The sequence below is a fragment of the Sprattus sprattus genome, assembly GCF_963457725.1.
Source record: "Sprattus sprattus genome assembly, chromosome: 9".
NCBI lineage: Eukaryota > Metazoa > Chordata > Actinopteri > Clupeiformes > Clupeidae > Sprattus > Sprattus sprattus.
The window spans coordinates 12,551,307-12,567,704 of record NC_137928.1 but is presented as its reverse complement, the minus strand read 5'-3'; the positions used below and the strand labels follow the sequence as shown (position 1 = coordinate 12,567,704).

At 41.3% G+C, this 16,398-nt stretch overlaps 2 protein-coding genes across 2 annotated transcripts; one reads left to right on the top strand and one right to left on the bottom strand.

The window, feature by feature from the left end:
• Positions 1-412: 412 nt before the first annotated feature.
• LOC308370296 (complement C2) lies at positions 413-8,649 on the bottom strand (the record flags this gene model as incomplete). The annotated part of the gene is made up of 19 exons (XM_080844955.1): positions 413-586; positions 1,283-1,332; positions 1,601-1,733; positions 1,840-1,943; positions 2,182-2,255; positions 2,501-2,651; positions 2,875-3,004; positions 3,403-3,500; positions 3,584-3,721; positions 4,351-4,452; positions 4,680-4,805; positions 5,056-5,194; positions 5,304-5,437; positions 6,015-6,113; positions 6,454-6,627; positions 6,912-7,097; positions 7,448-7,693; positions 8,043-8,252; positions 8,598-8,649. The coding sequence occupies 19 exons, from the start codon at positions 8,647-8,649 to the stop codon at positions 413-415; spliced, it is 2,520 nt and encodes an 839-aa protein (XP_080701081.1).
• Positions 8,650-9,769: 1,120 nt separating this feature from the next.
• On the top strand, positions 9,770-15,863 carry mfrp (membrane frizzled-related protein; the record flags this gene model as incomplete). The annotated part of the gene is made up of 13 exons (XM_080844756.1): positions 9,770-9,820; positions 9,915-10,023; positions 10,303-10,434; positions 10,746-10,895; positions 11,287-11,506; positions 11,817-11,947; positions 12,736-12,861; positions 13,184-13,260; positions 13,630-13,778; positions 14,190-14,320; positions 14,716-14,850; positions 15,184-15,311; positions 15,639-15,863. 13 exons carry the CDS (start codon positions 9,770-9,772, stop codon positions 15,861-15,863), a joined length of 1,764 nt encoding a protein of 587 aa, XP_080700882.1.
• Between the last annotated feature and the right edge of the window lie 535 nt (positions 15,864-16,398).

Below are 16,398 nucleotides of genomic sequence, written 5' to 3'. Positions count from 1 at the left end.
TTGCATGTAGATAAAGACTGTTATCGAACTGTAGCTATAAAGCCATGTTTGAGGTAAAGGAATAAAAATTGAGTTTTCTTTAAAAAAATCTTTTTGGTTTAATAAGTTTTATGAAATATTGTGTGTATATAATGCTAAAACACAAACATTTTATGCATTATGAATGTATTGCCAGTAGATTACAAAAATCTTTAACAGTAAAAATGTTTATATGACTACTAATCTTCTGTGAATGAAACATTAACAAAATATTCATTATCAGTACCGCAACTCTTGTCTTTGTCTTATAGATTGATGCAGAAAAATTCACATTTTTACAGATCAGGCAGTGTTGAAAATAGCCCACTTTACATAATGGCACCTTGATGCCACACTCCTTTTATGGTTGTATTGCTTCAGCACAGTCCTTGCCTTATGCTGGGTTTTCAGTTGGCAGGAAGGCCAGGTCCTGGCTGAGGTGTTTCTCGAGCCAGGGCATCAGGGAGAAGAGGCTGATGTAGAAGTCCCGGGCGTTAGGAGGGGGGTCTTCGCTGGAGTACTTAGTGGACTCGCAAACTTTCATAGTGCCCCAACTGAGAACTCCAACCTGGAAGATCACAGAGCACATGTTTAAGATGTATAGTACAAAATGTACTGTGTTCAACCTAACACTCTGCTAAAGAAAAGCTCTTCGAAATAATCAGCTTTAGACACACTGAACTGTTTTTCTATTGTAGGTTTCTGTGGTTTATTTGTAGTCACATTGAAAGAGACAGTATGCCACTTAATGAAGCATGATTTTATAACAACTAGAACTGGTAACTTAAAATCATTTTGTATTGTATATGGTCACGTGAAGGACAGATAAACACTTGTTGTTCCAACTAGCTGTCTAAGCTATGCATACTGCAGTGATGTGGACCAACCCACAACAAATAAATAAATAAATTCACATTTCCCAGCACAATGCCAAAAAAACACAAGTTATCATGCTAGTAAGCCTTTTATCATTGCCAACTGTGTTACTGGTGGTTGTTAGGTCTTTGCATGCCTTTTCAGCAGTTACATTGCTAGATTTTCACCAGAACTCCTCACTGCTACTTGCTGAGAACAATGGTAGTGATCAGCTCCTCCTACTTACTTATCCTGTGCTGTATTTTGATCAGAGATGTTGTGCAGTCATTGAGTTGAGCTTGAGTTCAAGTGCATCAAATTGTCAAGAGAGGAAAATCACAAATAGTACTGTTTGGCCTGCTAATTTAGGTAACCTTCTCCATCATTTCTGTTGTTTGTCTACACTTACCTGAAAATAACGCATTCTTTTACGAAGGAACAAAGCACCCCCAGAATCACCTGAAAACATGAAATATTTCAGCCATCTGAGAAATCCATGTAGAGAGAATATATCAATAGCTGAAAGTTACACTGTTACATAGAGTACTCTATACTGCAAATGTAGTAAGTAGGTGAGATAACGATTAAAAATAGTTGAATGTTAGTGACATACGTTTTTGGCAGTCAAGGACCCCCAGTTAGTGCAGTAGTGTGTGTGTGTGTGTGTGTGTTTCTGAGTGTTTTTGCCTGTGAGGATGTAGTCATTTGTGTGTGTCTGTTTAGTTACCTTTACAGGACATTGCATCTTTGTGCCCTTTTGATCCTCCAGTACACAGGAACCTGTCAGTTACCACCTCAGTCACAGAAACGTTTGTGTTCTTTGAGAAAGTGTCCTTAACCATCTCAACACACTTAGGCCTCTACAGAAATCACAAACATTACCAAAGACGGAGCACTGAATACAAACAGGAAAACAGACAATTGACAACTTTGGAATAAAAAAACCTACTGACAACAAAAACTCACCCTCTCAGTCCCCAGCTGGATGTGGGTCTGCATCCGTTTCTTCTCATCACGCTTCATACTCATGAAGTAAGCCTGTGTCTCGCTCTGACCAAGGAGAGCCCTCACTGAACGCACATATTCACATTTCACTTTCAATAGTGTACTTTCAAAGTTCAAAACAAGGTGAATAGTGAAAATAAATATGAGGAAAATTCAATTGAACCCCCTCAGCAAAACTGAGAACCAAGTGGAATATATGGAACACATTTTCCTGCATGTGGGGGCTAAGCCACACAATGGATTGACTTGAGTCTTTGCCAGTAAGAGCATGGATTGATCCTGACAATAAAGGTGAACTCTTACCATGTTCGGCACAGGTGGAATTGAGCATTTTCAGAGCTCGACTTGAAGGTACAGTGCAGGGTAAACAGATGGGCCTGTGTGGACAGTATGGCAGTCATTCATCCAGTCCAGCCCAGCAATTCAAAGGACATGAAAACACTTGTTGTAAGGTGTTGGAAATACTGAGTTGAATTCAAAGTAGACCCTATGTTTCATACGGCAACACAGAACAACAATATGTTGCCTGGTGTGCCACTTGTGAGTACTTTTTCAAAACTTAAATTTTGTAATATGGGTATATGTACATATTTACATTTGTTCCAAGTCTGTTGTAAACTACCTTGTCTTGTATGAGGCTGATATTTTTCTCTCCAATTTTATTAAGGCAATGTCATAGTCATAAAACTCTGTCACATTCTTGGACCGAAGCCTTTGAACGTTGTATTGCGGGTGTATGGATACGATTGCTGCTTTCACTATTTCTTTCAGCCCTGTGTTCCGTAACAAAAAAGAGCAGTACAGATTATTGCGCTAGAATGGATTTAGCATGTATTCCCGTGTAGCCTACCTCTGGAAACATTCATTTGGGAATCATCATTTGTACGTCGCTTTGGATAAAAGCGTCTGCTAAATGACTTGATGTAAATGTAAATGTAAGCACATAAAATAATAAAAGTATGTAAAAAAAAAAAAAAAAAAACATTTGTCACCAACCATTTGTAACGGTCACATCCTTGGCAGCAGCAGTTTTATTGCCACCATCCACCGTGGGTTTAGACAGACAGTGGGCTGCAGTGAGGACCCATGATGGAGACAGCAGAGAGCCTTGGCAGGCACTTCCGTCCTGAATGGTAAAAAAGGGTTAGGCAAGTGTGTTGTTCACCACTTCAAACAGTCCTGTGACACTCAGATCAATGTTGAATACTGTACCTTGAGACAATACACATTTGATTTGTGGGCTTATGTGTTTACAGCAGACACTGATATGTGACATATGACATTCAAAAAGAAACACTTTTACACATGATGAGACTATTCTCATGACAATAATGTCATCACAAAAACACATTGACCACAACAAACATAATGGACAAGAGGCACGGAAAATGTGTTTAGCCTGAAATCATTTTTCTTCATTTCAGAAGTGATTTACCTACATCATTTTGCTAAATACCATGCAGTGCAATATTATAATCCTCTGTTAACCCTGTAAAACCTTCACATTGATATGACCACACATACCCAGTTGACAGAAACATGCCAAGGCCTTGTCTCTTCTGAGTCTTTTTTACCCTCTTCCTGCTCTCTCGCCACACCACACATTGTCACTGCCTTGTCGCCTGGAAAAACAGACATTTCATATTTGGTGGTATTGGTAGCAATTTGGCTAATTAGAATGACTAACACCTGACATTGCACCCACTGATCATTTTGTTGAAGACATTTCCAAGCTGTTTATAGTCCTTCAGAATGAACACATGTTCTTCTCCCCTCTTTTTGGATGCAAGGTCATTGAGCTCCTTCTTGTTCACGCTTTGTCCGACACCAAACACATACACATCTTAGGAGGTAAGAAAAAGATATTAAGGATACCCCGATTTCACTGTATAGATTACCAAAGGCTTCCAACATACCGACAAAGCTCTCTGTAAGATCATCAGGGCACGAGCATCATTATCAGTATAATCCAGGTCATCATTATTCAATCAACTAGCAATTCATGAATTCAGCATTTGTTGATGACTGAAAATAAATTTGAATTAGGCAAACAAAACAATACACAATACAGACACTGAATGAGCTGCTATGTCAGAGACTGGAAAAAGAGAAAGGTGAAACACCAACTGTACAAACATTTTCTAATTTTATATAGTTTCTTTATAGTTATTGTAACAAAGAGACGCAGGTGTATCTCTGTAGTGATCCTTATCATGCTGTCAGACTCTTAACATTTTCAAGCCTGGCAGTGGCTAAAACGCGTTTACCTTGGCGGTAACGGTTGCCGGCTAGATACTTTTGCAATATATGAAATAAATACATACTTTTATACAAATAAATATAAATATAAAGAAATATCTGTTTTCATATATAAGAATTCTCTAGAGGTATGATTTTATCAGCAGTAAAGATTTTGTTGCTAAGTTTTCTCTAGCCTTTCAGACACATTGTGCTGTTGCCCCTGTTACTGACCAAGGAGGTTCTCCTCTGTTTGATCTGTAATCGAAGTATAACCAAACAGGTCACGAATTTGGCGTTGTATGGCCTTGTGACTGCCTCCTGTGTTTGATTGCCCTTAAGAGAGATGGAGAGAGATATTTTCATGTCAGTTACTAAAGCGAAAATATACAATCTCATTGGTTGAGAAAATTACAGCATGTTCTGTTTATGTCTTTTAATAATGGAGACCTGTCACGGTCTCCTATCAACTACCTTGGAGTGTGCTTTTTGTCAAGTCATCGAATATTACACACAAAACAAAATGGAGTGTGGTTGTCAAATTTTGTTCATTTTAAACTTACCATCTGTTGTAATAAGAATGACATTTGGGGTTTCATTAAATTCAGGCCTGAGCTTGAGCAATGACAACTGCATATAAACATTCTTCAGTGCACTGTGGAGGTTGGTTCCTGTTCTTCCTTCATGACCTAAGACAGAGAGTGCACTGAGTTACAAGACTGCATTTCCACTGCCCCACTGACAGTGTAACCTGTATTGGTTTGGTATTTAAAAAAAAAAACATTCATGGTTAAAAGATGTAAATGATAAAGGCAAAGTCTCCATTGAAAGGATTGAACCAGACTGAACTGAAAAGAATTTCTGTGGTTCTAAGATATTCGGCTGAACGTGTTGACGGACTGACAACAAAATGTATTAAAAAAAAACACGACAACCTACTTTCATATTTAAAATTCTCAAGTTTCTTCAGAACTTGAGGGGTTTGGTCACTGTCATAATGGGTAATGCCCACGATCACTTTGTCTGTGCTGGCGAAGGAGATGATGTGGAATTTCAGGGTGACTTCATAACTGTCCAACTGAAAGACAAGTACACTTTCATTACGGTCACCAGACACAATTCTGACTCATTGTCAGCAGTAGATCAACATGTATAAAGAATGCTTAGGGGGTGGGCACATACTGTACCTTGCCGATGAGGCTGGCCACTGCACTCCTTGCCTCTTCAAAGTTCTGCTCACTGATGCTGCCGGAGCTGTCCATCAGGATAAAAACATTTAGACGTCCCTTTTGTACTTGGATGGTCCTCGCATAAGACTGGCCTGAAAAAGCCAGTAAAAAATCATTCAGGGTGTTCACACACACACACACACACACACAAAGGGAGAAAGGTGCAGTCACTTGTATCATACTTGGCTCTTACCACTAGATGGCGCTACAGCACAAGAAAGGTATTTCTGTCCCTATATTGTTCCTGGCGTCTTAATCAAACACTCAATTTACTGAATAGGTAACATGCTTTTTATCATGGCAGATTTTAAGGATAAAACTGTTGATGAGACATTCAAAATAACAGCGTAGTGAGACGGAAATTGAATAATTCTTGGTGACTACTTTTTTACCTCAACTCCTTCATTGTGATTCTCCATTTAGAGGAGGCAGACAAGGCAATCATCAAGAAGGTGCCGAGATAACGCCTGACTCAGGAAGTGTACTCACCAAGATTGTCTACAGCTGACTGATTTCTGCTTCAATGTGATGTTGCCATTTCAGAGGTCTATAATAAACTATATTATACTACAATTTACTATACTATACTATACTATACTATACTATACCATAGTATACTATACTATACTATAATACAAAAATAAGCTTTAAAAAATAAGCTTATATCACCTTTCTTTTTAAACTCGGGAGAAGAATAGTCCATGAGCGATGAAAAGGATCCTCCCATAGCTTGTGCCACTGTGTTGGGAGAATCAAAGCCATACCAAGCTGTCAGGAGAAGAACAGATCCATGTCAGTTCATGTCAAGCAGATACTTTTCATTTTAAATGAATGTACACAGATGAATCCCACACATTTCAATGTTCATGTGTTACCCATAAGCCAAGCATTACCAGGATGCCCCACAATGTATACAAATAAAATGCATTATTATTATATTATTATATTTTTTTCAGTCTTGACTTATGATCTATATGGGTGTATAGCCTTTCATTTGGACACTGATGGTACCAAGATATGCAGTACTAGTTCTGGTTCTTGCAAAAATGCATTTAAATGGATAATGCATTATCCGATAGCTTTAGTGGACTCATAGATAGTTTCTTACCCTGACAGCGGACCGGTGCCCCACTCCACTCCCTGGACTCTAGACACACTCTCTGAGCGCTGCCCAGCAGGTCTAGTTTCAGTTCACATCTGTACTGGACCTTGTCCCCAATCTGAAAATGGTTTCCTGATCGCCGGCCCCCTGGTGGGACACCAGGATTGGTGCAATCGTCACCTAAAATGAAAGACAAAAAATATATAATTAAACAATTTGAAAACTTTGTGAAAAAACTAGTTCCTCTAGAACTATTACACATTGGCTTTGAGTTTTGTCCTCAGAAGCCAGATTGTTAACCAGATGGTGCATACTCACATGTGTATGTTTTCTTGTTTCTATATTGTGGATGGTGTGGGTTTTCATAGTATAGGCCCACACATTATAGTTCTCCGTTGGTCTTTTATATAAATTCTCATCTTATTTGGTGAGCTCTTGGTTCGTACCTCCTGATGCTCTCTTACCCTGATCATCACATATCGGCGTTTCACCCGTCCATGCGCCCCACGGGGTGCACACCCGCTCAGCTGAACCTTGCATGGTGAAGCCACTGTGACATGAGAATGTCTGATTCTCCCCAACTTTGAACCACTGCTGCCGGGGCCATATCTCCCCATTATCTAGCTGCATCTGAGCCGGACACAATATTTCTGAGAGGAAGACATGAGGAGAGAAAGCAAAAAAGAAAAAAAGAGACAGAAGGAGCTCACATCGTACATAACATGTATGTGATTCTCCATATATTGTCAACACATTTCAACTTAATGGTTTCCAACAGAGACTTTGTCCCATTGTTTACCAGCAGGAATGACACAAGCTCAACGAAGGGATAGAGAGATAAAGTGTTGGTATGTGAGGTTCACAAATACTGAACAATACAGTAGGTTATATTGTTATAATTACATATCTTTGTCTTTATCAACCCTGACAACCAATTTAACATATTTGGCCCAAGAGTAACCAAAGTAACCAAGACAGAACCTTAAGACCTCCTACACACCTTTACAAACCGCCCGTGACAGAGCCCTCCCACCGGGCTGTCTCATAGAAGTCCACTCGCCGTCTGCCCCACACACGCGCTGGCTGACTGGGTAAGGGGTGAAGTTGACTGGGCACGTGTAGGTCAGCACGCTGCCCTTCATGCCTCCGTTAGAGTAGGACACAGCTTGGCCTTTGCTGATGGTCTGGTCGAGGGAACAGTTCCTCTCTTCTTCCTCATCATCCACATCAAAGTCTGGATCCAGATCTAGCAAAATGGGCAGGGGATAATCATGTATGATCGATAGAACACACAAGTTAACAAAAAAAACAGCCATGGTCATTCACGCCATTATATTAAAGCCATCAAGACGGAGTAAATGTGTGTGCTACTTTGGTTCCATATCATCTAACAAACAACCATGATCAACATGGCCTCTTTACCTTATCTTATCTATTATTTCAATTATTTAAATAGTTTTGTGCCAAGGTACCAAGAGACAAAAACATCACAGCCCTCTCTGATATAAAGCTGACCAGTAACAAGTCCAATCCTCATTCACTATGTCACATACGCATTCCTCAAACTTGCCCTCCCCTCCCCCCTTCACAATTACTTTTGCACTCAGCAACAACAGAGATCCCACTGGCTGATTTGGACCATTCTCCATCTGAACAGGTTCTAGAGCTCACTGGGTAGGGCACGGAACCAGACGGGCACTTATACGTCAGGACACTTAAATCATTTCCCCCGTCGGAGTATTCAACCGAGCCTCCAGCGATGGACTCGGATGTTGAACAGTCTGGTGGTCCATAGTCATAATAATCTGTAATCAACAATATATAACAATATACAGTATAACACCTGCAACAGTTTAAAGGCAATCATTTTGTATTGTTCTTATCGTATTGTGTTGCATCCTGAAAAGCTTTTATTAATTTTTTTATTTGTATCTGTCAATAAGCATTGTCAGGTCAAGATCCTATTGCTTAACAGCACACACACATAACATCCTTCCATCTGTGTACATCTGTTTATTTCTTCAGAAAACACATAAATGCTTTCCTTTGTACTTGTGTAAAAGTACAGCATTTATCCCCATTGTTAGAGTGACTGTACCAACAGCAACAACAACACCAAACTGCAATGACATAGTTTGACTTGACATTACCTTCAGTGAAAGTGGTGTGCAGCAAGATAAAACACAGAAGGACCCTGAACATATTCACGGCCAGCCTGTTTTTAGAGCAATCCTCTTCCAGTGTTGATGTCCTTACCTAGACTGCAGCATTCTAGCTCTTAACACACACAGTTTATTTGGGGAAGGTTTACAAATTAACTTCTGTAATATTGAGCAACACAAGAACCAACCCTATTTTGTTGCTTACTTAAAAACATTTCCCCGTGTCAACAAAAAAGCCAACAATTATTCTTCTTCTTGCTGTTATTATTATTATGGTTATTATTATTATGTTTTCTTCCAGCAGTTTCAAACATACATAAATACATGCTAATACACAATCAAAATGAGAGATCACTGTGAAACTGCAAAACACCAAACTCAAGCAAGGATGCAAGGATATAATTAGGTTGAAATTGTGTTCATAATGTTTATAGTATACTATACACCCTCCATCTTGGTCTCTTTCTTTGTCGCTGTGTGTGTGTGTGTGTGTGTGTGTGAATGGTTGAGATTAGAAGATCATTACAGAGCATTAGTTGTAGGCCAAGACCCCCCTCCCTCTCCCCCTCCTACTTTTGGCCTTCTCATTTCTCTCAGCTGACTCGGCTTTGCTTCAACTGAGGAGGTCTTTACGTTTCTAATTGCAAATTACACACCCAGAAGAATAGAAGAGGAAAAGTCCACCTCACACTGAGAAACCAAGCAGCCAAGCTCAAAAGGCCAAAAACAGTCTGTGGATATTTCTACCTCAAATAACAGTCTACTGTAACTTGCATAGCACCGAGAGATTATGGGGAAGCTTTTTCATCACTGACTAAATCGATTATTTTCGATGGTCAGAGACTTCGTTTGTTTGACACCGTGAAGTCACCGATGGCCTTAACATCGGAGGTTTGGATCCAATGGATAAATAGACTAAGCCGTCATCACTGAACATGGTACTGACGGGAGTGAAACAAATGCGAATAGCTCCGTACCGACAGGAGAAAACCATTCAAATGGCCGTGAATTTCTCAGACTATCCTCATCTGAATCATTTCTTAAACTAGCACGAGAGATTGAATGTCTTGTTTTCACTGTTGTGAAGCTGTCCAGCTGGGTATTCTACGGATGAAGCCCTATTTTGACGTCTACCTCATGTACAATTGCTACAAGCGAAGATGACTGATTTGACAGAAATATCCTTAGACTCAGAATCTGATATATATAAGGTAGGCCTTGTTGTTTTTCATTAGTTAATGTGTTAGCAGCAGGCCTACTGTGAAGGGCTTTATGGTATTTTAAACATTGTGTCGCAATTTACAGAACGTATACTGCAATCCTGCCTTTGAGCCAGAAAATGAGCGGGAGGAAACAAGACAAGAATACAAAACTAATGTCCCCGCACCGGAGATCAATAAGACGTCAGAAACAAGTGAGACCTATATTGTGATACACGTCTTAGGACCCTCTAGCAAAAAAAACGAACACATTCTTATCCATTGACTGAAACGTAAACTTCTTTAAATTGATACATTTTAAAATAGTTTTAAAACGTTAAAAGTATTGATTAGCCTATTATTGTTTGTAAAAAATGAATTTAGTCAATGATTTGATCTGCTTTGTGTACCCCATGTGTGTTTTAACTTAAGGCCTTGCGTTAGTGTAATGTTTAGGTATTCTTTCCCTCTTTTCTCCTGGTATGTTGCACAAGGCAATGGGATGCTGAGCCTTTGTGTGGTCCGTCTGAGAGGGCCTTGGTGTGGCTGGGGAGCCTTGGTGGTTTCAGCAGCCGCATTACTTCTTGTGACAGCTTTAGGGCTAACACTGATTCTCATTCTAACGCGTGAGTTCAGGATCTTTACATTGACTGTTAATCACCCCTATATCTTGTATGGATGTAACACGTATTTTTGGCAAGGATAACACTGTTTCAGTTTGCAAGAGCCACCTTCATGTCTTAACTTTTTCATTTGAGAAATATTCCACACTGATGGTCACACCCTCAATGTTATAACTTTTTGGGGTCTGGCAGAGTGTTCTTTTTTTATAGAAAAACAGCAAAACAAACCTTTATGGATATAGACTTTAGTTTTGTATAGCATGCACATCAAATTTACAAGGTAGCTTTAGGAATGTGATCTGATTCCCCAACAGAACTAAATGGACCTACTTCAGAAGCTGGCCTGGTGTCACCTTTAGACTCGTGGAGTGGAGATGGTGTGTCCCACAACACCCCCACCACCTACTCCTTCACTCAGAGCCCTGTTCCAACTCTCAGTGGGCAGGACCCCACCTCCCCTACCAGTACATGTTTGTTCTCTGTGTTTGTTCTCTATGTTCCATGTGTGACAAGCCAGCAATGCATAATAGGACAAAACTAACCATCCAACCAAACAAACAAACAAATATAGTGGGTCACATAGTGAGAATGGATGTGAAACAAATTGTATATATTTTTTGTCAGGGCTTTGTCTGGTACACACTCTAAATAATGCTAGCCAGATGTTTTCACTGATGAAAGGCGGAGTCTGCATTTCTGACTTGAGTTAACACATGTACATACATAGTGTTTAAATGTATGTGATCTAACATCTGTACATAAAAAGGAATAGACGATTGAATAACCAGGTGTGTGCCAGTGTTAAGCGTGGTCAGATCTCATTTAGGCACACCTTCGGTGGATTTGTGTTTCCAGAATGCGGGGGTGTCTTGACAGACAAGGAGGGCTCTTTCAACTCTCCTAACCACCCGGGCCCATATCCCCCTGATTTGCTGTGTGTGTGGGTGATCCGGGTGCAACCCCCAAGCCTAGTGCAGGTCCACGTGTCCTCACTGGACATCGAGGGGCCCTCACCCTGCCTGTTTGATTGGCTAGAGGTTCGAGAGGAGACCGAGCAGACATCCACTGTAACCAGGTGAGTGGAGACAAACAGCTCCGTACTCCCTTGAGTATTTTGTATTCATTATTGTATTAATTTCTTGACTAAAGGGGATATCATAAATATAAGACAGGTTTCCATCAGGAATTTGCTACTTTTTTTTGGTTGAACAAGTTAATGGTGTGACCCTTAACATTTGAGTAACCCAAACCTTTAACAATTCAATATGAAGAATGCCTTGTTTAATGTTGCACATTGCATGTTGAACAACTTTGGCATAGGGTGGATATTTTCCCTGTCAATTATTTTAATTAGAGTATCTAATGTACGTCTTTCTACTCCACAGGTTCTGTGGTAATGTGTCCCCTCCCACAGTCAACACCAACAGCAGCACAGTGTGGGTCAGCTTCCGGTCAGATGGGAGTATCGCAAGGAATGGTTTCACAGCCCAGTACCGCTCCATTTTACCTGGGCAGAGTGAGTACAATGGAAAAGATGCAGAGCCTAGCCTTTATGCCACAGAATGTTGTACACCTAGCATACATCGAAGTGGTGGATCTGTAACCCATTGCATTCGACAAGAGCACATACGCATATCAGTGTAAGATAAAGTTAAGCAAGCTTGTCAGCATGGCATGGATTTGTTTGCAGTGGTGTCTCTCATTTGGACTCATAAGTTGGTACTATCTTATCTATCTATTTAATTTAATTTATTTGTATTTGTATTTCTTATTCAAATTTGTATTAATTTATTTCAATTGTTATGTATATACTTGATTGCTATTACCTTGCTGCTATAACACCTGAATTTGCGACAGTGGCATATAGTTTGAACCACGGGAACCGTGTCTACCACTCCTATAGGTGCTGAAGCCTTCGTAGTGTTGTTATGCAAGTGTTACTAAGCTTCTCTGACCTGTTCTTGATCGGCATTATGAATGGTAGACTGATTAGCTGTTGGTATGCACTAAAACTCATAATCACCCCATCTTATCTGCAGATTAGAATATGTTTAAGTAAATCTGCACAGAGATTCTGGAGTTGTAGAGATGAACAAGAGTGGAATGTCATGAGAATCTGTTGTGGTACTGAACACTGTGTGAACACTGAAACGCTGTTCAACTCCATGTTAAATGATTCTCTTTTAAAAAGAGAATATTTTGTCAATGTTACCGTTTTAATGGGAGTGTATGTGTATATGCATGTGTGTGTGTGTGTGTGTGTGTGTGGGTGTGTGTGTGTGTGTGTATTTTAATTACCTTCAGAGAGCTGTTCCAGGGAAGAGTTTATGTGTGATAATGGCCGTTGTCTCTTGCCTGTGTCTGTTTGCGATGGCCAGCCGAACTGTGTGGACCAAACTGATGAGGCTAACTGCAGCCACAAGCACAAGGGTAGGTATTAGGGGCCTTTGCAGGTCTAAGCTGGAAGTGTACACTCAGAAACGCAAACGCTCTGAGTATTATCACTGACTTTAGCTATGAATGGCAGGACTGTTGTTTTGGGGATGTGACGATGGTACACTTAAATGTTATTCTCTTCTTGCGGTTATTTGTGTGACGTCTTTTCTGTGAACTTACTGGCAATGCTGGGGATCATTTCTGTTTCCATAAGGAAGGAAAACCACACATTCAATTCATCTTTTTTTATGGCCTGTTGCTGTAACTATCTCTTGCTAGTATCATCTTGATTCAGGCTTCTTTTTCCTGTTATTAGAATGTGGTGGCCTGAAGAGTGGATTGCATGGCTCCTTCTCCAGCCCAAACCACCCCAAGCCCTATCCCCATCAACAGGTATAATAAATGCAATCACAAGCTTGTTATCTCATGCTTCTTCATAATTTACCAATCTCTTTGGTCACTATGACACAGTGGGCAAGTTCGGTTTAAGTTTTGGTCTCACGAGGGTGTTAATGTATTGCTCACCGGCTCCACCTAAAGGCCAGCCCATGCACTATTTTTGAGTCAGTTGCAATTCTGTGAAGCTAGACATATCTGCATGTATTAGTGCGTGTGGTCCTTGTGAATGTAACCTCTGCTGTTAACAATTAAATGTCAGGCTCTACCAGTTGAAGAACAAGAGTAGTAGTGTTCAGTCTTATAGTAATGCACACAGTAGGACCTATTAGGAAATGATATGATGCCTCACATCCCTGTGTGCAGCTTTGCACCTGGCATATATCCGTAGAAGATGGGCACGTCATAAAGCTGAATTTCCGTAACTTCAGCCTGGAAACGCAAGATGTGTGTGAGTTTGACTATGTGGAAGTGCGTGACAGCTCTGAGACTGGGGACGACAGTGTTCTTGGCCGGTAAGATATCTACCACTAATTCTTAGCGTTACTTCTTCTTTTGAATCTGTTGGACCTGCTCAATTTGTGTTCAACTTCTCTTCACTGTCTTGTTTGCGTTCTTTGTGTAACTCTTTCTAATCTTCCTCAGCCTGAATTGGCTTCTCAGTTTGTCCTCCACTCATCAAGTAATTCTGCTGATGGCCCTTTATCATCCGTCCAATGAGCTATATTTGTTTCTTGTCTATTTGTTATCCTGTATTCATATCAGCTGGCACATCAAAAAGATGTCTCCTAGACACACTTGTGTGGCTCCTGGCTTTGAATGAATGACGGCCATAGAGACACTTAGTTAAGATCTCAAAAGTCCTCTAGTTTTCGGAATGTAGCGATGCGTATCGAGAGATTACCCAGCATCCTGTGCTGTTGCAGGTACTGTGGCTCAGGACTCCCTCCTGATTTGACCTCCTCCGGCCCCGCCATGACTGTGGTGTTCGTGGCGGATGAGGGAGTGGCGGACAGCGGCTTCTACGCCTCCTACCAGGCCATTCCTCTCTCCGAGAGTGAGTCCCCCTGCCAGTGACCCATGGGAGTGTTCTTTTCTGAAAACTATATTTTCTTCCTAAATGATGAAAACCAACTAATGAATAAAGTTAATTCAATTCAAATTAGTTTAAGTTAAGTTAATTAAAACAAAAGAATGTCCATTTTTGTAACCTAAGAATGTTTTGCTTGTAACTTCTCGCCATTTCCAACTGAGACGTGAAGCCTAACTGTACATTTTGTAAAACTAAAAGTTTTTCAGTTAGATTTAGTTACATTATCTACTGGTATGTGTGATACAAAATACAGAACTTGCAAGATAGCCAGGGTGCTTTAGGTTGCCTGCTGCGTGTAGAATGTGCATCTTGTCCTGTAGTTACTGTGCTGAGGACGTGCTGGTGCTCTTGTTCATCAGGGACGTGCAGCTCGGGTCAGTTTGCATGTGGCAGCGGGGAGTGTCTGCATCCACAGTGGCTGTGTGACGGATGGAATGACTGCGCTGACGGAGCGGACGAAATGGACTGTGCCAACTCCACTTATCCCCCGATCAGTGAGAACACCTGTGCTTCTACTGGGCTGCTCTCTTAAAGTCACATGTCATATTTAGCCATTTGTTGTTGTTTGACTATCATCTCTCTCCATATCAGTGAAAATTTCAACAATTCAGATAGCATCAGCCTATTAAGCAGATCTGAGCCATTACAGAGATTTCTGCTACCATGAGAACCCTTGAAACATATTCAGTGTAACATTCCTCCGAGACTGTCGGACAAAAATAACTATTTTCCTGATTAATTTACACTGATTGGATTACACAAACTAAAAACTGTGGGTTTGAGGGCTCGTGGCAGTTAGCTGATCCACCTGTTCCATGTTTCCTCAGCATCATCCTGCGAGCCCGTCCAGGTGGAGATGTGCCAGGGTCTGTCCTATAACCTCACCTCCTTTCCCAACATCTGGCTCTCCATTGCCGACCAGCGGGAGGCAGGGGCCATGCTGCAGCAGTACAGAGTGAGTGTCAAACCCACCAGATATCAGTCCCCACACCAGAGGAGAGATCAGGGCTATGCACATTCCAAGAATGGGGTCACATGCAGGTCGTGACATTATGGGATAATGGATAGTAACTCAGTGTTGGGTCTTTAGTGGTTCCAGTGTGACACTCATAAAACATGTACTGAAAGCCAGTGCATGGATTATCAGTGTTTTCCATTGTGGTACAAACCGTAAATCATGTCCAGTCAAACACTAGATGAACACATCATACTTACATAGCAACACTATGTTTTCATAATGGAATCCACAGGGTACTGTGCTGACCAATCGGTGCGTCCTTAGGTGCTGATGGAGCTGGCCTGCTTTGAGCCCTTGCGTAAGCTGGTGTGCGCCATGTTCCTGCCCCAGTGCAGCCCCCAGGGAGGGGTTCTGCAGCCGTGCTGGTCGGTGTGCTCGGCCGCGGAGCAGCAGTGCGGGCAGGTCCTGGACCTCTTCTCTCTCAGCTGGCCCTTCAACTGCCAGTTGCTGCCAGACTCGGACGATCCCGTCAAGTGCTCTCTCCCGTAACTGCAACTCGGCACACTGGTGACAGTTGTGCACTTCTGCCTGTTGGTTGTTTATTATTACCTGATAATAACTGTTGAAGTGTTCGAAATTCAGTATTCAGTGGTCAGTTTTGCAGCCGCCTGGTGTGGTTATCATCAGATATCACAGCTGTTCCCACTTGCTGGGCTAAGACTCACAAGACTGTGAGCAGATGCAGCACGAAACGATGAAGACAGACACCTTTCCTCCACTTGGAGCTAGAAAAATGCATGTTTTCCCAAGGGCACAGTTGCGAAAGCTTTCCAAGAAACAGTCTTCTGCCTTTTTTCACATCTAGATGCCTTCCGAGAGACCAGACTTCTGCCGTTATACACATCTAGGTGCCTTCCAAGAGACCAGCCGTATTCCCTCTTACATATTCTGGAGTGCCTGTTGTCAACTTTTGACAAAAACATCAACTACCTCTCCTTGGGTCACTTGCTATGCTAAAAAGGTGCTTCTTGCTACTGTCTGTGGGCACCCCTTCTATGAACCTGACTACCACACTGCCACTGAG